General features: G+C 32.4%; 1 protein-coding gene across 5 annotated transcripts in view; it reads left to right on the top strand.

Annotated features, from left to right (window-relative positions):
* Nucleotides 1-20,166, top strand: part of Mef2 (myocyte enhancer factor 2) — a 73,834-nt gene extending 53,668 nt beyond the window's left edge. For 4 of the 5 annotated variants that reach the window (XM_029300815.2, XM_029300817.2, XM_029300814.2 and 1 more), the window contains exons 2-8: nucleotides 10,146-10,262; nucleotides 10,721-10,924; nucleotides 11,865-12,023; nucleotides 12,673-12,808; nucleotides 12,894-13,147; nucleotides 13,521-13,705; nucleotides 14,495-20,166. In XM_029300815.2, the coding sequence (XP_029156648.1) occupies nucleotides 10,209-10,262; nucleotides 10,721-10,924; nucleotides 11,865-12,023; nucleotides 12,673-12,808; nucleotides 12,894-13,147; nucleotides 13,521-13,705; nucleotides 14,495-14,936 (1,434 nt within the window). In that variant the 5' untranslated portion in view covers nucleotides 10,146-10,208 and the 3' untranslated portion in view covers nucleotides 14,937-20,166. The remainder of the gene's footprint in view (nucleotides 1-10,145; nucleotides 10,263-10,720; nucleotides 10,925-11,864; nucleotides 12,024-12,672; nucleotides 12,809-12,893; nucleotides 13,148-13,520; nucleotides 13,706-14,494) is intronic. The other variant, XM_029300818.2, reaches the window with a different exon arrangement.
* Nucleotides 20,167-21,573: the final 1,407 nt, after the last annotated feature.

The following is a 21,573-nucleotide window of genomic DNA, read 5'->3' on the forward strand; positions in this document are numbered from 1 at the left end:
TCTCTCTCTTCGCCGCGTATATATCGCCGACAAAAGAATAGCGAAGGCATACGAGGAGTATATAGCGAGCGCAAGAGCAGCCCGGCTGTGTCGCTTTTCATTCACTACTTGCGCGCGCGTGCGGACGCGTAATAATTTATTTCCACCCCCGCGGTTGGGACAAAGCCGCAAAACGCACACACACATACACACACGTCGATCGATCACATACGGGAAACCGCGGCGAGGTGATAGAGCTAGCGCGACATTTCAGAAATTATTATCCCGCGACCTCTCGGAAATGCGAAATTCGAGCTTATTTTTCATTTCGTGTTTCGCTGTTTATTCACCGCACACGTCGATGCATACGAAAAGAATTTTCTCTTATTCTGAAAATCATGGTAACCGTGGGCAATATAATATTGCATTGGAAGAATTCTATTAAGTTTCTCCGATTAATATTTTTTTACCATAATAAAAAATATTAATATCTACCACAATAAGATGTAAAATTGTTCGATTAATTTTACTATGTATATATTAATATTTTTTATTGTGGTATATACATATTTAATGATTTTCGAGGTAAATTTTAAAAGAAAATTCTCTTCGCGCAGTTTTTATATCTGCAAATACATCTATAAATGAGCAATCCAATTGTTATTATTTTCGAAATGAGACAAAATTGGAATTGTAACGAACAGCAAAATGAACAATGTATAACAACGCTTTATTAATTTTGAAAGAAAGATATATTGTTCTCTCGTGAATATGTTGTTAATTAAAGGAACGTATTGTGTGTGTTAGATATCTCTTACATATAAAAAGAAATACTTAATTTATGGAAATGACTTTACATAAAGAACGCGATAAAAAACTTTAATCTGTCAATTTTATTAATACTATATATTCAATAATTTACATATATAAAGATGTAAATCAATGACGGAACAGTTACGTTTTAAATTAAAAATTTGATCGAAGAGCATAAAAAAACTTCTCATTTCTCATTTTTCAAAATTTACAATGAATTTCACATCTATGCACCGAATTGTTCAGAGATTCTTATTTTTTTATTTTAATTTATTTTGAGGTATATTAAATTCATCATCATTTCTTTTTTAAATGCATGTATGAGTTTTGCTCTCTTATATACCGCCAAAATGAGAAATCGTTCGCCCACAATCGGACGCGTGGCGTTTTAAAGCGTAAACACCCTGGGATTCGCGAACGATAATAATAAATTTCTCCCTCTGTTCGTCTCTATATAAACTCTGTCTGGCAATCGGGTGTACACGTAAAAACGCTGGCTTTAACTCGCCGTTCTAATTCTAACTCCACCCCCACTCTTCACGGGACTATATTTACTGAAACTTTTCCCCATTCATCGCAAACACGCGATGTGTCGTTACGTGAATTAACGTCGCGGTGCGCCGCGCTTTAACCCTCTCGTTATTTTCGTCGCGCTTCATTTTACGTCTCGTATCAAGATCGCGCTTCATAATCGCGCGGGCACAAATATATATATGCCGCGATCAAATCGCGAGATCGCGACACTTACCTCCCTTCTCTCTCGATCTGCTTCGAGGCTCGTGATGAATGAAGTGTGAACACAATACGTCTTGCATTAATATTTATCGGTACTTGTAATAACAAAAAAATTATATAGAAATACAATGTCGAACAAATATCGATATACAAATATTTATAAGTTTTTCAAACATAAATCAAGTAAATGAACTTATACGTTGACGATTATTAAAGACACATTCGTAAAGGCGATTTTATTTGATTAAATTAAAAAAAAAAACCATTAACTATGCTCCATATAATAATAAAACTCCAATTTTCTTTTAAATTTAAATAAACTTTTAATATATAATCTTCTATATCGTAGAATGTGCAGTGCTTCTCTTATTCATTTGCATCTCTAACTTATCTGGTTTATATTAAGCTTTTTAAAGGTCTACGTATTAATACGGAAAAGCAACTTGGACGTACGCTCTCTAGACATATCACGTGATCGTTATATGTAATTATACGTCGAACATGCATCACATGTCGTTTATGTCCAACGTATGTATGACAGGAACGTGAAAGAGAGAGAGAGAGAGAGAGACAAGCGGGGATGACTCGAGGAGCGCTTTGTCATGTACGCGACAATCGTTGTGTACATCGTCTCTCTCTTTTTTTTCTCTCTCTCTCTCTTTCTATCTTACATAACATCGCGATCAAGTACGACGCGCAAAGAGGCACAATATGTCGAGCCTTCGCGTGGTCTCGTCCGATAACGTATACAAATTTCGTTAATATTTAAGCAGCCTTTGGTCGAAGTTACCGACGTTGTAATTGAACTGTTAGAGTTATTACCGAAATTTTCGCGACCCCATACATGCGAGGGAAAATCGATCCGGCGATTTTATGCCTCGCAAGCATCGTCAAATTGTTCTCGTATTGTTTCGGTATTTTGTTTCTCTGTAATCTGCTTTTTGTGGTTACGCTCCTCCACGCAAAGCAGAGGTTTTCAAAGTTGCTTATAATGATGTAACCATTTTAACAAAATTATTTTAACGCTGAAGAAACTTGCTGAATGATATATTGTGCGAGACGCAATTTATTAATAATTGTTATATTTATTGGGATTTATTTTCGATAACAAGTTTTTGTGGAATCTCATAGATTATTCTGTAAAAGAATGATAATGAATATGTACACGGAAAGAATTTTCTTTTAGAATTTAGTCTGAAAATCATGGTAATCTTGGGACACACAATATGATATTGAAAAGATAAAAAATATTAATAGGTATGTACATAATAAAATTAATCGAATATTTTATATCTTATTATATAATTATATTAATATTTTTTATTGTGGTAAATATTTAATCAGAGAAACTCTTCTCTTCCAATACCATATTGTCTCGCGATTACTAGAATTTTCAGGGTAAATTCTAAGAGAAAATTCTCTTTGTGTAGGTATATTATAATTATACGTATTAATTATATTTCTCTTCAATTATTTAATCCTTCGAGTTTGTCTTCTCATCTACATTTTTCATTTTCTTATACTTTCTTTCGGTTCGTATAAACATATATTTATACGAATCACGCCTTGCATAACAGTTTTAATCATCCCCATCCATTTTGGAATAAAAGACGATCGATCTGTGTCACTCAGGGCCAAAGGGAAGCAACGTGGAACAACGCGATTATAGAAAATAAAAAATGCCAGAACTGAACGGTCAGTTATAATAAAGTTCCGTCTGCCATTCGCTTCCGTTCGCACGCCTCGATTAATCACGCTTCTCTATCATCAAGACATTATACTGGCTCGCAGGCTCTGTGTATGCGCGCACGTGTGAGCATACATATTTATATGTGTATATAGTTGCCTCACACGTACAAGCACACACACACACACACTATTCTCGCGGAGCAGGACAGCTCTAGGGGTAAAGGGAGCACCTGTGCAAGGTTGAAGAGTACACCACGACCACTCCTTGTTTGTCGCAACCTGTTAACGCGCCGCCTGTTCGCGTTGTCGGCGCGCAACCCTTTCTCTCTTCGTCGCTCAACCGACGGGAAAACTTTAGGGCGTGTAATCCCCGACCGACCGACCGACCGTACTGTGATCATCCCGGATTATCGTTCTCCGTCGTTCCTCAAATCCCGCTATCGAAGCCGGCCGAGACCGCTCCGCGGAGAAATCGATCCGCTGACGCAGATCGCTGACGGCGAACGAACGTGTTGGCGGCGGTGGTGGTGGTGGTGGTGGTGGTGGTTGGTGGTGCTGGTGCTGGTGGTGGGACACCCCGTATAATCGGATCCCTCTCCACCGAGAGCTTTTTTTTCCCTTCGTCACCGCGTATCACTTCAACCGTTGCATCGCATGCCGCAAAGCACTCAAACGCGCGTATACATTTAGCGTATGAATAAGAGCTGACTTATTCATTAGCTTTTCTCGCGCGCGGAATATAAGCGACTGATATGTATACTGTATTTTATGTGTGGAACATTGTTTATAAAGTAATCATTTTGCTTCTCATTTTTATAAAAAGACGAAAAATATGTGTGTAATTTTTATTGCACAAGATGGAGTATATATAATATGTGTGAAACGTCAAATCGAACAATCATTTTTAATTAGACTTTTATGTACAGACACGCGAGATGCCAGTTTAGTATCAAGGATTTTGTAAATGAATGGGAGATGTGTATATCGTTACAATCTTTATTGAAGCTCTTGTCATTCATGTCGCGGAGTTGCGTTGAGTTAGCAAACGAAACTGTCAATCATGCCTCTGCTTGCAAAATGTGACATTTATTTCATGCCTATTTCACCTGGGATTAAATTTTTTCTAAGATATATACATTGATATAATATAAATTATAAATTTATAAATAATTTTTATTATAATTTCTAAGCTTCTCAAAAAAAATATTTCGATATTATTGCGATTTTTTATTTTATTGTTCTCCGACTTTTAAATCGCTGTTATTTTTATCTCCTTCATGAATAATATTTTGTTAACGATCCCGGATCTTTAAAGCGCCTAGAAAAAGAAATGCGAGTGAAATAAAAAATGCCATTCAACGTATACGTTTAACACCTTGCTGTTATCAGCAGTCACATTACATTTTACCCGCGTCGTTATTTCTCTCCAGTCGATCGTTTGCATAGTAATATCATCTAGCAGCCAAATTACAAACACGTGCCATATTTTATAATTAAGTGCGCCCGTATCTCTCGGATCTTGCGAATATACATTTATATTTTTCACAAACTTAAAAAATCCTTTCACCGGCGGCGCCTGACCTTCACTGCGACTCATTCGTATCAATAGCGATAAAATTCTTGTGCCGCAACATTGCCGACTGAATACTTTATCGCGCAGCACGTTGCACAATGAGATAATAAGTCGAATATTTACGTTATATCATCGGATTGTCTTGCTTTAAATTCTCGCATACTGCATTCGTATTTTGAACGTCACATCGGCGGTGCACAGCGAATATATACATTTCAATCTAAAAACAATATTGTTTATTTTCGTATCAATTTTTCATTATTTCTACCATGCGTCTAGAATGTAATGCGCGAATACTTATAGCGTAACACATACATATATATAGCACAGCAGAAATAACGGAAGTCTCTAAATTTAGTATTTTTGATTATTTTAATCATATGCACTCGCGGCATTTGAAATGCTAAATCCTTTTATTCTAATCGAAAATAAAGTACAGTTGCGACGTACAAAGTTGACCGAGTCTACAATAATCTCGTTTCGATAAAAACTGTGCGGACTTTGAATTTCGGGTCGTTTTATATAAGTTATATATACACATTGCGAAAAATTTTTATTCTTAATTCTTTTTTTTTCACACTCGCCTCGCGAATTAATGCGTAATATGCGATTATGCGATGTCGTCTGCATTAAACAGGATGCAAGGGGGAAGTCTTTAACTATTAAGAGAGAGAAAGTTTCGGTGTGTGAAACGTATACCTGCCGCATCGATCGTACATTAGGCATTTAGGACACACTAGGTACAGTGTTTTACACATTCAGGACACGGTAATGGCACTAGAGTAATAATCGCCTCCCTCGTCGAGAGGCGTACAATATATGTCGCTTGTCCGTATAATTTTTCTCACAAAGAATTAATACGTCGATGTAAGAAAATGTGGACGCTTTCCACAAATTTTCTCGTAGAATTTATAAGAATTTTATTATATAAGAGTTCATTGATTAAAAATATTTAGCACAATAAAAAATATTAATATATGCACTTAGTGAAATTAATCGGACATATTTTATATCTTATTGTGGTAGATTCATATTTTTTATTTTGGTGGATATTTTAATCAGAGAAACTTTTATATAAAATTCTTCCAATATTATACTATCTTCTCGTATGTATTTATGACAAATTGGTGAAAAATTAACTTTGTAGGCAAATATAGTCGGATGTTAATATTACAAAGGAAGTGAATCATTTAGTAGAGTTTAAAATAAAAATTCAGGATGCAAAATTTCGCTTGTTCGATATACATGTATCTTCTATTAATTTCCTGCGAATTAATCTGTTTTTTCACAATGCTAATTGTAACACGAATTCTTGGAATTCTCTAATAACCGGAATATTATTAAATTTTTCATTCAATTCGTGGAATTACGTCGGCTAAGTAAGTATTTTAAAGCATTGAGCATAAAGCGCCCACGAGCTTTTCTCTTTGATGGGGGATGTTGGAGGGACAGAAAGGAGGGAATCGCATTTCACCGTTACATTTTCACCGCGTTAGCGATGGATCGAAGCAATTAGCACTATCTGCTTCAATACGGCATATGGTTGCAAGAGATAAAGGAATCGCTTTCTATTTCTCAGCTGACGTCACTGCCGATCGTGTAGCACGCTGCGTATACGAATACAGAGGCTCCTTTAATTACTTTTAACTACTCAAGCACCAGTATTTTTTAACAACATTATAGAAAGAAAGATCTATTTTATCTTATTTGCGATATACAAAATTCGCGGTTATTTCATCCCTTCGAAATACCCTTCTTCATAATCGCAATAAATCGCGGATGTTTTTAATATTCACGTACAAATTTTGATTAAACTTTGGAAGAGATATTAATAGATTTTTAACAAAAATGTACTTAAACGTCGCCATTTTTCCAACATTTTAATTAAAAATTTTGTGCGACCTATACTCTCTCTCTCTTTCTCTCTGTTCATATATTACATTTTAATTACTTATAAGAACAGAATTGAGTTCATGTCCTGTTTTTTATCTTTCATCCCAAAATCCACAAATCTTTGATATTAAATTTCAAGTTATTTCATAACGCGTTGAATAAATTTTATTAACTCTGCTGTTCCACATTTGACCCATTTTTATTTTTAATATGCGCGATGTTAATTCTATGTTGGCTCTGACAATTTTTTTTAATTTCACGTTTGATCAAAATCACATTATTATTATTATTATTATTATTATTATTATTGACGCAATAAAACGTTTGCGCTAATGAACGCGGCGGCGGCGTAGAATTGAATTTTTTTCAAAAAGAAAAAAAATACAGGATTGATGCATGCGTGATGCAACGATTCCTTGCGCCATTCGCGAATGATTTAACAGCCACGCGTGTCAAAGGTGAAGAAACGTCGCGCGTTTGTCAATCACCGATAATAAAGTTGCGGACGCGATGAACGTTTCGGTGCATTTCGCACTTTTGCCACGAGCAAAACAAAAGCAAGTTGCATGTGTAACGATGCGGTGAATCATCCTCCTCATGCGATTAGGGGGCCGAGTTTTCGTGCCGAAGCTCCTCGTTTCGCCGGATGATTTCTCTCACGCCATCGTATCGAGAAAAGATAAGGTCTTTTTTAATTGATGCCGACTGAGAAACAACGCGAGCTTCTTCGGACTCTTTCAACGGTTTGCGTTAATTACTGAACGAAAGACAGAAGCGTCCAAATCATTTTTTTTTCTACAAATTTTTAATTACAGTGTGAGAACATAAGACTCGTCAATTCTTTTTCCTTAACGAAGGTATCGAAAGTTGAAGATGGGCTTTTCGCGAATTAAATTTCAGAATGAGCGAATAAATAATGTTGATTCGAAGGAGATTTTAGTAAAAGAAATTATCTTGATTTGAAACTTGGATTTCAAGTTGAGATATTTCAAAATTTAGGCAACAAATAATTGCGACAAAATAATACTTGATACTTTTCTTCAGGAAAAATTTAGTGACGTAAGACTTACAAGGAATAGGTGATCCAAGTTCAGTTATTTTTTTTAGAGACACCCTATATATCTTTCTCGTGTAATTTATTGTTAGTTTCACGAGAAAATTCAGTTATCTCGTTATCTCGGAATAATATTTTTATTTGCGTATCTGCAAAAAGAGTTATCTCGGGTTAGTAAGACAAGCGATTAATGAGACCTTAAAAATTCTTTTTTATATTTCAATTATTTAGTATTTATTTAATATTTATTTAATACCTCTAAAAAATTCTGATATATGGATCTTTGATTTTTTCTTTTTTTTTTAGCGAATTTTAAAAGAATCAAATTAATTGAAATAAAAAAAAATACACATGGAATTAAAGATTTAATTTCGCGATTTATTCGCGAATTCGTTGACCCATTGCAAAGTTTATTTCTCGCTCTTAAAAACGCTCACCACTTAAATTAATTCCTTTTCCTCTCGACACGCTAGCGATTTATTTGGGGCCCAAAACATTCTATTTGGTTGCACTTGTGGCTAATTTTATGCTGCATATCGTATTAGTCTCGTATTTATAATATTATAAAAGTAATATATATATATCGCAGCCGTGTCTTCTCGTTTATCAATATTTTCGATTACCTATATTATTGCGATTTTGAAGAGTGCATTGCAATAATAATATCAAATTTTTTACATAATGCAAAAATGCGAAAATTAATATAGTTGACAAAATCAAATAGCGAAATAAATCCTACTTACAAGAACGTAAAAGTAATTGAGTTTTATAAGTTTATTAAAAACATTTTTTTATATCAACAACAAATAATCGTTTTAGTACACTTTTTGATTAAAAATGTTGAGATTAACATTAAATGTGCAGCGATTAAAACTTCAACGCGAAGAGGAATGTTAGAAAAAAAGTAACTAAGATTGAACAGCTTGGAAAGTTAGACAAACTTCTTTTCACTCTTCATGCTTCATACACAATCTGAAATACGAACAAGTTCTATATATCTTCCTCGATACTTATACGACATTTCTTTTTCTTCTTTATAAAAATCTATTCTTATCTCGAGATTTTTTAACGATATCTGACCTTATAATTATTATCTCGTTAAAACTAATTTTCTTATAGAGCACATTCTTTTCAAAACTAAGATAAATATTCCCTCTGCAAAATGCCTTTACTGTAGAATGTGGAAGGAAGACAGAGAGGGAGAGAATGTTACGTTTATTTTGATTTGCGTTATGTTAGTTAAAAAAAATTCACAGTCGCACACGAATTAGCTCGCCTCTGCTCAATTATCAATTCCAATTGAAAAATACGTTCTCTCTCCTACAGATACACATGCACATCGCAACGTCGTCGCGCATGACATCGTTCTCTTTTATTCCGCTTGAAAGCCGCAATCTCGCAGTGGTAAACGATTCGACACTTTGTTTGCCGGTCCGTGGGCTCTGAAGCACAAGTACGCGGGGCGCTTTGCGAACTTGTTCTCTCGTACGCACGACACCGGAATCGATATATATGAAAGTGACACGCGCGCGCGGACAGAGTTTTCCATTCAATATTAGGTTTTAAAGCGCGGTCCAGTTCTGTCGCTCTCCCAGCACTCTGCTGTCGCGTTTGTCCATTATCGCGCTTGTACCTATAGCACCTCGCGTTATGCGCGAAACGCGTTAAATCCCAGAAAACCTGGAGATTTGTTTGAAAACGAAGCGCCTCTCTATCGGCCGATGTAACTTTTCCTTCAAAAAAAAATTGCTTCTACAAATTCCTTTTGAATTTTATATGCATTCAAATTACGCATTTTTTATTCACTTTCGATTTATTGGTACGATATTATATTCTTCGTTTTATGAATATAGCGGAAAATTATACACGCGAGAAAATACGCATACTGTAAAAAAATATGTAATATATTACACAAAATTATGTAAAATTACATAAATAATAAGTGTAAAATTACACGATGAATAATAGAAATGTTTACCTTTTTATTATTTATCATGTAATTTTACATTTATTATTTATGTAATTTTACATATTTTTTTACATTGCACGGAGAGACTTTTCTCTTAGAATTTATCCCGAAAATCATAGTAATCATGGAATTTTATGAGTTTCTCTGATTATTTATCACAATAAAAAATATTAATACATAAATTACAATACATAGTAAAATTGATCGAACATATTTTATATTTTATTGTGGTAGATATTAATATTTTTTAATAATCAGAGAAGCTCTTATAAAATTGTTCCAATATCATATTGTCTCACGATTACCATGATTTTTAGGGTAAATTCTAAGAAAAAGTTCTCTTTGTATAAAAACTTCAATTTCTTTGATATATATTTTATTATTAAATTAAAACTTTGTAATCCCAAATTTTTAACGAATGTCTCTTTTTTCTGTTACAGTGTTCTTAATATTCCATCCAGTGATTTTGAAGACTTGCCTCTTATCCAAGACGTGGTGCCACAATGGGTCGAAAGAAGATTCAGATTTCACGTATCACGGACGAACGGAACCGTCAGGTAATTCTAGCCAATGAATGCTCTTCATTTATATATAATTTAATATTAATTGCAATTAGTATTAGTTGCAACTGGATAATCTTTTGCATTTCATTTTTATAAAAAAATATCAAAAGAATTTTAAGTACATTACATTTTAAATATTCCTTTTTTGTTTTTCTACATAAAATATATGATAATATGCATGCATAAATAAGATAACCGTCTTGAATAAAATGTACATAATTATATGTACATTTTCTATACTTACAGTAATAAATATTATACTCGACAAATAATTATTGATACAATCTTATGCAACGTGACTGATTGAATAACTAATAAAACGTCGAGGAATCGATTAATTATCACGAATATAAAGTATTCGCGAGTCCACCTCTCGAATAGTCTTAATAGGCTTAAGAGATCTTTGCTGAAGTTCACCTTCAATGCGTCCCTCTCTCCTTTCTATGCGACAGGTGACCTTTAACAAGAGGAAATTCGGCGTGATGAAGAAGGCGTACGAATTGTCGGTACTTTGCGACTGCGAGATCGCGTTGATTATCTTCAGTTCGAGCAACAAGCTGTACCAGTATGCGAGCACCGACATGGACAAGGTTCTCCTCAAGTACACCGAGTACAACGAACCCCACGAGTCCCTCACCAACAAGAATATCATCGAGGTGAGTCCCATTTATCCGTTACGGATTCTCAGGACGAAATGAGGATGCGCAGACACGAGTAATTTAGTCGATCGTTGCTAAATTTTCGCGAAACGCATTTTTTTCTCGTTATAATCGTAAAATTAAGGAAATGTAAACCTCACATTTGCGTTCCAGATATGTCAAGGTTATACAATCATATCGAATGTATAGGGTGTATTTAAAAAATTCGAATGATGAAACTGTAGAATTTTGAAAAGATTGTATGAGTGCTTTAAAATATGTATGTGCGTATATATATTTGAATTATAAATTCTTGCAAATTTTTTAAAAAAGTTCTCAAGAAATCTAATTAAATTTCAAAGATATAAGGAAAGATACGATAAGAGTAGATAATGAGATCAAAATTCACGAATAATTTTTATAATTTGATTTAAGATTTATAATTTATCCTACTGGATAAATATCAAGATATTTTTTTAAATCGACAATCGAGAAAATGTAAAATACGCAATGCTTTTAAAAAATATATCAAAAAATATTGTATATTAAATAGCATGATATATCTTACGGCAAGTTTATTCATACATACAAATTAAATTGCTATTTTGAAATAATATTAAAAGATCAAACAATTCTATTAAAAAGATTAATTTTTTAGTGTATATTTTTTTCTAAATTTTATCGAAAATTTTACGCGTTAATAGATATTACAAGGAATTACCGACGTTTTAGATAGTCATGCGTCTTGCGCGTTTTATATCCAGTCTCGTTTTAATGGGGAAGTGAGATGCGATCTCTCGTTCTTTTTTTTCTTTCTTGCACGAACATAATTGCGTTGAGTAAACCGGGTATAAAGTAAGAAGCGCACGCGCGTGCTTGGTGTTAAATTAATGTGCATGTGAAGGTTGAGTGCCCTCGGGCGGTGTGGTCACGTGAACCTGTCTGCTGACACTTGCAGGCGCTCAACAAGAAGGAGCATAAGGGTGCCATGTCTCCGGAGAGCCCGGAACCTGACGCGATCGAATACAATCTTACCCCGCGCACCGAGGCCAAATACACGAAGATCGACGAGGAATTTCAGATGATGATGCAGAGGCACCAACATAATGGCAGCAGGGTAAATATTAATATCAAGTTTCAAATGTCAGTCGGGTTCAAAAGTTATTCTTTCTCTCTTTTATTTTTTACATATATATATATCCATATTAATTGTTATAAAAGAGGGATATAAGTATGTAGATCTTTTTCAAGGCGCGTCAAATCTCTCAAAATTGTCACATCAAAAATATTTCAAGCTATAATTTAGTTTCATGCATTTCTATTAAGAGCATCCAACAAATTAATCCCTCAAATTCGCCTTTGTCAAAATGACTGACGTGCAAATATACCATTTATTTATAATCTTATTACGACCTGTCATAGAAGGTTTAGATCGATTTCTCTAAATGCGGTTTGCGATTATTTTTGCGCTTATTTTTGTACATAGAAAAATAAGACACAATTATTAAACACTTTATGTAATATTTAATTGCTTATACAGTTATATTATATTTTTTTATATAATATTTTCACTTTATATCGCTGTAAGATATGACAAAAAAATTAGATACGAATTTGTAAATACATATTTCATTATGTTACAAAGTTGAAGGAAAACGTATCCATTAGCAAATTGCAAATTTGCCACAAACTGCTCCCGATAGTGCTTGCACATCTATCTTTGCCGCAGGTATTATTAATTTGCATTGTGTCGGTTGTGATTGCAGACAATGGGACAATCGAATTACACGCTACCAGTAACTGTACCGGTGAACAGTTACACCGAATCTCTCCTTGGATCTAGTCCACAGATGGCACATACCAGCATCTCTCCACGTCCGTCATCGTCCGAGACGGATTCAGGTAGCTTTTAATTAGAGAACAGAAGGGAGTGAATTCCTGACACTTTGAAATTCGCGTCTAACACGTTGAACTCTTCGCTGTACAGTGTATCCTCCGGGAGGAATGTTGGAGATGAGCAACGGCTATCCTCCGTCAGCGTCACCGTTGGGTGGTTCACCTAGTCCAGGACCTTCGCCTGCGCTCGGAGTCGGTGGTGGTAGCGGAAATAAAGGCAATCCGTCTAGGCATTCGCCGCAACCCCCGCCCCCGCCACCACCGCCTCATCCTCACAGGGCTAACCTTCGAGTGGTTATACCGACACCACTCACACAACCTCTCTCTGAAGACACTAATTACGATGTAATTGTTTCATTATTCATTTTTCTAATACGAGCCACTCAGAAGTCAAATTAGTCAACTTTACTTTTTGAAAATTTCTTAATTTTAGCTCATATGATTAGAGAGTACTCTGATATTAAAATTAAGATATTTTTCTCAAAGAGCGGAGTTGATTAGTTTAACTTTTAAGAGCTCATATTTTGCTCTTTGTTTTGTAATTATTCAATTTTTTTATATTTATGAGTTAAAAAGACGTTTGTCCGCTTTAAAATAGCGTTGAGAGATGAAATTGAGAATTAAAAGAAATACGAATGAAGAAATAAGTTTTTTCTTATCAATAAATGTTTTTAAATAAAATAAATTTTGTATGTACTTACTAAACTTTTATTTTTAGAATGCCCATACGCAGTCTGCATTGAATACACCGGTAGTAGCGTTACAAACACCAACAGTACCAGCCGGATATTCTAGTTTTGGACCAACAGACTACTCCTCGGATCTCGGAAGCCTTGCATGGTCTCATCAGAGGTACGTTGATGACTTATCAATGTATTCGGCAGCCACCATGTCCAGCATCAGGTAAATCATATTTTATAATTATTGTTGTGTGAAAGAAAGCTATATATCCAGTTAGTATGCCATACTTTTAATGATTATTTTCTTCATACTCTGTACTTGATATACAATGTCGATATTAAAGATTGAGGGTACATATACGTATGAAATATTACATATATTTAAATATAGATCAAATCTAATTATATACAAGACATATTTTACAATAAATTCAGCATTAGTTTTTATTTTCTCATTTTTTCCGTAATTCTTTTATAATTTATATAACATACTTCTTTTTCCTTTTTTTCTTATTTATCTATTGTGTGTGTGTGTATATATATATATATAATACTTGATAGAATAATATTCACGCTTTATTATATCTATTGCTGATAGAGAATAATAAGATATCTCGATCACTGGAGCGCTATAGTTTTTTTTCGGTTGCAATGTTTGGCATGTTATATTACATTGTGAGTGTTGGATTATATTTTTCATTTTTATTTATAAATATTTATATTGTTTTTATACTCTTACATTAGAACCTGTTATATCGCAATGTATACATTTTATTAAAAGTATATTTTCATGATTTGCATCATGAATCGAGTTTCACACATTGGCATTTATATTAATATAATTAAACGTTGATATAGTATTAGAAGATAATATCCGGAATAATTACAGTTTCTTGCTCGATTAAATCATTAAATTCCATAGTATTTGCATACAGCAGCTTTTCCTCTTAATTTCCAATCACTTACACGAGTATTTTCTTTAGTATTATAATACTTTTTCGACATTTTACAGTGGTCTTCCTCATCTAGCTGTATCAAGCAGTACACCACCACCATCCACATCGCCTTTACCCGTAAAGATAAAAAGTGAACCGATAAGTCCACCCAGAGATCCGCATGGCAACAGCGGGTCCAATGGTGGACCCAGCAATGCTAGTAATCTACATCATACGAGCTTGAACGTCGGTCCTTCGTCCAGTAGCGGTCCGCCGCCGCATCACGTGTCCCATCCAGGAGGCCCTCAGACACTGAACCTAGTATCGAGCAGACCGAGCAGTAATCCACCTCCGTCCCACTCTGGTAGCATAACGCCGACAAATCTACCGTCCCCGGGTAGTGGCGCGGTTGGTGACATTAGAACGAACCATTCTAGCGGTGGCGGAGGGAACAGTTCCGACTACGAGAACGGACCGCTCATGAAGCGCTCGAGAATCACGGAGGGTTGGGCGACTTAATGTCGATCGAATTGTTGCACTCGTCAGTTGTTTGATACCTCCTCAACGTACAACGGCATATATAGTGCTTGTGAGTTCCAGTATAATTAAACACAAACAAAACGTCTTTAAAAAGACCTTTTAAAACGTCTTTGAGATACGTGTACTATCTATCGCGATAACGATAACTGTGGGGGTGGTATGTTTTTCCCCGCTGTAGCTAGCGCGAAGTGAAAAAATCTGTTTATATTTTGAAGCCGACACACACACAGAATATACATTTATTTGAAGGGAAAAAAAGAAAATACGGTGCCATAATGTTGAAACTTTATATATATATATATTATATATATGATAGATACATATATATATATTTTCATGTATATAATATGAAGTGTTGTTTGTATATATGTCATAAAAAAATTCGTAATAACTTTTGCGATATGTCATTGTGTCTAACGATGCTTGTCGTATGAAAATTTATGCGAAGGGAAACAGTATGTTTTAGAAAATAACACAGTACCCAAATGTAAAATTTCTGAAAGTGTAACTCTGAGAATTTAAAAGAGCTTGTGAAATCTGCACATAGTGTAAGATTGATAAAGACCAGGAAATCTTTACCATTGCAATTTGTTGTTGTTTTTTACGGTATAGTAGTCAGAATATATATGCCATAATCCGTTAATATATTTCGCGCTGCAAAAATATATTTATGCCACAATCATTTATTTTTTAGAATAATTATTTCACAGCCAAACTTTCTTTTTTTTATTTTTTATTATTTCTAAAATTTATATTGATGAATAATTTCCTGTTTTATTTCATACTTGAATTTTTATTTTCTCGGACTAATCTAATTAATTTTACTATTAATGTGAGCTTATTAATGGTCTATGGCTAACTTCCCAAACATACGGAAAACGGCTGCTGTACTCAAATTATTCATGATATTCTATAGAACAAGATTCGAAATTAATATATATTGAGTTAATACGAGATAGATAGATAGGCATATTATATATAATAGTGTTGATTAATAAAAAAAAAAGATATACACACAGCGCGCATACAGATATATATACATATATATACATATATATATGTATATATATATATATACACGTTATATACATTTTCCACAAGTATTTTGCACATTTGTATAAAGAAAAATTGTGGAGGAAGAAAGCCTGTAAGAACTTTGCAACCCTTGAAGCCTAAAATGTATAAACAAGAGTTTATATGCCACAAATATATGTCATGTACTAAAAATGTGATTAAACAAAACTTATTGTAAGGAGGATTGAGTGATACTAATATTAATAACTTTAATCGTAAATTTTTAAAGAAACCGAAATTCTACATCTACAAAAATACTGTTTTATGTATATTTCATCAGTTTTATGTAACTTGTAGTTTTTTTAATATACACAATTAAAGTTTTTTCAGAAAATAATTAACAGTAAATAGAACGTGGAACGTGGATTTGTTTAAGAATAAATATAAGAGATCTTTCTTCACACACAAATCTTTTCTGTGATATACAAGAATTTATTATAGAGAAGAGATTGTTCTATTCGATATCAGAGAAACCCTTTTCGGCTACCACAATCGTATTAAATGTAAACTTAAAAGTTATTTGGCAAAACAGGGTTGCAATTGTGTAATGACATAGAATTTACCTTCTTCCTAAAATCAGTGAAATGATAAAATGTGTCAAGACGGTTTCAATGTATGTTTTACAATCTCAGGATGTATCCTGGTGAGAATCGCTCTCTCTCTCTCGAGAGTTTGTATTTGATAAATTATTGTAATTAACGTACTAATGGAATACGCAGGTATATGAATGAATAGTGCCTGGCACCATTTGTGGCCCTCCTGTTAGGATGCTTTCCCAAATCGTATATGCAGTACAATTTGTTAATAAAGTCTTGAAAATAATAAGCTCTACTTAAGCGCGATATATATATATATATATTATATATATATATGAAAAAACGAGATATATGATGTTGTAAGCTTTATAATGTGACTTTTTGACAAATAGCATGGGAAGGCAACCTCTATATTGTAATTGAAGGTTGTACAGAGATATACATATAACCTTCGAAAATATTCATTTTCTTTATTAACGCATATTAGAAATGTTTGATATGACTGTACGAACAATCGGTATGCGAAAAAGCGTAATGCGTATAGTCACTAATTTTAATCACGAATTTTTAAAATGATCACAAAGTGCAATCTCTTAGCCAACACACTTTTTTATCAAATAAAAAAATATAAAGAAATTGTTATTTTTCATAAAAAAGAAGTAAAATTTAATGTATTAAAGATATATATATATATACATATATATTAATGTCTCCACTAGTTATTAAACTTTTTCTATTGACACAAAATTTATTATATTTAATTGATATTTTAATTGTAATATATTCTATTCATATATTACAAAAAAGATAATCGTATATACCTGATTCGCATTAAATGCTTGCAAATAAATTTATATTTTGAAATTGATATTACATGATTTAAATAATATGCATTTGATTCATATTTTCAATGGGAACACAATTAAAGGCAATTTCTTGACATTTTATCAGAAACTATTATGTTCTCTATATTGTGGTATTTTCTTTTAACTTTGGATAAGATAAAAAATATTAAAATTTCAGCTTTATATTGGCATATCGCATTTAATATTACAATTCCTCTATTTATATCTCACGCAGAATATAATTCAAATTTAATCTTGACAAAACATTATACAAGAATTCAGAACTTGTTAATTCTTTCTCTGAAATGCCCTATTGTGATATTGAAACTGATATATGATCTTTCTGCATAATAATCCATCTAAGATCATTTGGGTATTCTGACGTCAACACTTGTATAACAGTCGCAGTGTGATGTGAAAAGCATGAGCAGTACTTTATATGCAAGGTTTATATGTGCTATCTGATCTATTTTACCATAACATACAGTAATAAGATGATGCATAGCGAAACCCGTAAGAATAGACAATTTGTTAAATATACGTTAAGTACATGTACGTACACTTCAATGTATATTTTTAATATGGAATACATGTAAGTTATATATATATATCTGTGAGAAAAAACACGTTAATGTAATTAAAATTGTATTCGTCTTGATTGGCACAACTAATGAAGGATACATTATTATCAACATCGCAGAATAGAATGAAGATTAAAAATCCTGTGATTGTGTCTGATTTTACAAATATTTGGGAACTATTTTAAAATTATTTTAAAATCATTTTTTAAAAATAATTTGGAACAATGAAAGATGCGTTAGTAATTCTAAAAGAATTTCACATCCCGGTGATCCTAGAAGCTGTATTCTTTTAAATAAGTTTCTTCTTTATTTAATATATCTGAATAATTCAAAGCACTGTTCATTTATATAAAATTGTGCTAATTTGTGTGATACGTATTATTATCTACGAAAAATTACGATTGTTTATGGTGTTTCTTCTAAATACTCTTTAGTTACTTGCCGTGAATTATGATTGTATAGTTGTGCCTCAAGATTTCGACGGATATTCAATACGTAAAAAAAAAAAATAATGATAATTATTTGTAGTTAAAAACTCAGAGACTATTGAAATTGTTGGAATGCTGTGAACGAAATGGACCATCGTTAGAGGAGCCATACGCGTAAGATAAACGAGATCTATGGATGATAAGACGTTTTATATTGCAACGTAAGCTAAGATTGTTTTGGAACAGGGCCATCATAGGCTTTAGGCAAATGTTCGCAAATAATCGAATTGCAATGCACGGCACAAGTACCAGAGATCACTGTAACAATGTAGCAAAATAAAATATAAAATGTATATGTACTAGCCACAACTGTTGTCACCACAAATAAATATATATATATATATATATATAAATATATATATACAATTAAGAGTTTAATACAGGTTTAAGTACTGGACATATCTGTAAAGCCAAGTAGCATCACATTTTTAAACGTCATAACAAATATCGTCATTTTACTGTTATTATCTGTATTTGTGCATTTTGAAACTATACACGAAAAGCGGTATAGCCTGTTTGATACGTACACAATCACACCAAAAGTTATAGGATCTTTCGCATATATATTTTTTAACATATTGTTATCATATTAATTTTCTCTTGCTTAGTTTTGAAATGCACTCTATAAACAGATAAAGTATGTATGACCAGGAAAAAAGAGGAGGGGGGGGGGGTGACATACTTTAAACATTATTATGTAGTATATACACACATATTTGTATAATACAGTTTAAAAGAGAGAGGTTGTATTTAACAATTCCTCATAAATTGCGTATCATACTATTATTACGATTAATTTCAAGCCGCAGTTACACATTGTACAATGTATAAATTTTAACCAAAACTGTATGTATATTTACATATACGTAAACACACGCATACACATATACACACGTACACAACAGATTTGCATCATGCATACACCGAATGGATGCATATGTGGATATATATGTATAAAAATTATTATATAATGATATGTAATAGAGAGTAATGACATACACACAATATTATAGTCGTGCGTTATGTTAGTTGATAATTGCGAGAATAAAGGAAAGTAATTCATATAGTGCCATCGTAACTGACTAATTAAGGGAAATACCGATTTTATGTTTTAAGTAGAGAGTATATCGTATTAGAGAATATTTGAGGAAAAGAAATACTTACAAAACGTTACAAGACAAAGACTCGGTTTATGTTTGTAATAATAATAATTAATGATGTTTGCCAAGTTTGTTACATAAGTACGAAGCCATTGAGAGATATTTTATGTGCTAAAAAATCTTTTCAAGACATACTTTATCTCCTCTTATGCACATTCAATAGTACTTGAGTGTTCGTTAAACACTCTCGTGAAAGGAGGCGGAATTAAAGAAAAAAAATCTCGTTTGTACGTTATATACCCTTGGTGCTCGACATTTTACCTTGTTATTGTTATACGTTTATTATTATCGAATCTGTATGACCATGCTACCATATCGCCTATTATTGTGGTCAGTATAATCATCATCGTCTCAAAGTTTAGCGATTAAATAATGATTATTTGATAACGCTCTGTGTACATCACACAACATACATACAACATTGTAAAACACATACACATTGTGGTTATATTTCAGTGTATCAGCATAATGAATATGATTATTACGATGTTGCCCATAGAATATATACATTTTACTTGGTTTTTACATTTGGCAGTATTTTATTTTAGTATTATTCCACATATATCCACCTGTGTAGCTTTTTTAACGCTCAAACTTGTAACTTGTGTACGTACAGAGACTATGAATTTTCATTTTGTATATTATTATCATTATTATTTATACTTTAACAATGAGATAAATCGTTGAAATTGTTTCTCGTCAATTCGTAATTGTTGCTCGCATGCTGTGGATTTATTTCGCGATATATTATTTGTATCTCTTCGAGATATTGTGTGTGCGATTATTTTACTAATTTGACATATGTAACATATTACACGCTTACTCGATTAGTTTCTTATCATAGAATAATATTGCTTGTTAATATATCAATGCTAAATATTCGAATAATTTTTTTCTTAGATAATTGTATAGCATTATTAACATGTAAGAATACTGCTGTGTTTTATATCAATTATATATTGCGTTTTCTTTAAAATTTCTCTTTTATCATATATTACCTGTTGCTTATTAAAATAACTTCATTATGCTTAAAAATCATAGCAGGCAACTATCTCTATAAATTAATATAATAATCGAAATATATCTAATCTTATATTTATAGTGAAAATATATAGAAAATAATTATAAATCAATAGTCAATATTAATTGATGATGAGTAATAATATAACATGCCATATCAGATGTTTTTCCAACACATGACGTTTTAATTTATTAAAGAACATAATACGCTTTATGATTACAAAAATAAATTTTCTGTTTACTTTTTTTTACTTTAATGTTTACTTATTATTTGTTGATCGATATAATGGCATATACTACTCTAATTTTTATTTGCATTGTGCAATTTTTTTCCTCGAAAGAAGATGTGTAATAATATATTTTTAATATACATTTTTCTTGTGTATAAATTTTGTGTAAGTTACTCTACGAATGATAATTTGGTTCAAATATGTACCTCGAAAAGAAACAATGATAAGATAGAATTTTGAAATACTTAATGCGATTTAACACATTTTTTTATTAATAAATACATCTTAAAAACTATCTCGCTTGACACGCGATTGCAAATTTTTTGCGAGTGACTTCGATGTCGTATGTATGTGATTACATGTTTTACGTTAAATACTTCAAGAGACGAAAATTATAAGCCACAAATATTTCGAAATTTTTAATTTATATCTGTAAAAATTTGTGTTTACAATAATGGAAAAAATTACAGAAAGTATATATTAATAATTTTTCGAACATTTGCAATCTATAAATAGTTGCCATTGAAATAAATGCATTTTTATATTATATTCTATTGTATTCGTTGTCATCTAATCATATATCAAAGCTGGGAAAATTTTATTTCGTGTTATAAAAAGATTATATATATATATATATATATATATATATATATATATATATATATATATACAATCTTATATG

The sequence above is a fragment of the Nylanderia fulva genome, unplaced genomic scaffold (genome assembly GCF_048542155.1).
Source record: "Nylanderia fulva isolate GAGA-0341 unplaced genomic scaffold, ASM4854215v1 Scaffold14, whole genome shotgun sequence".
NCBI lineage: Eukaryota > Metazoa > Arthropoda > Insecta > Hymenoptera > Formicidae > Nylanderia > Nylanderia fulva.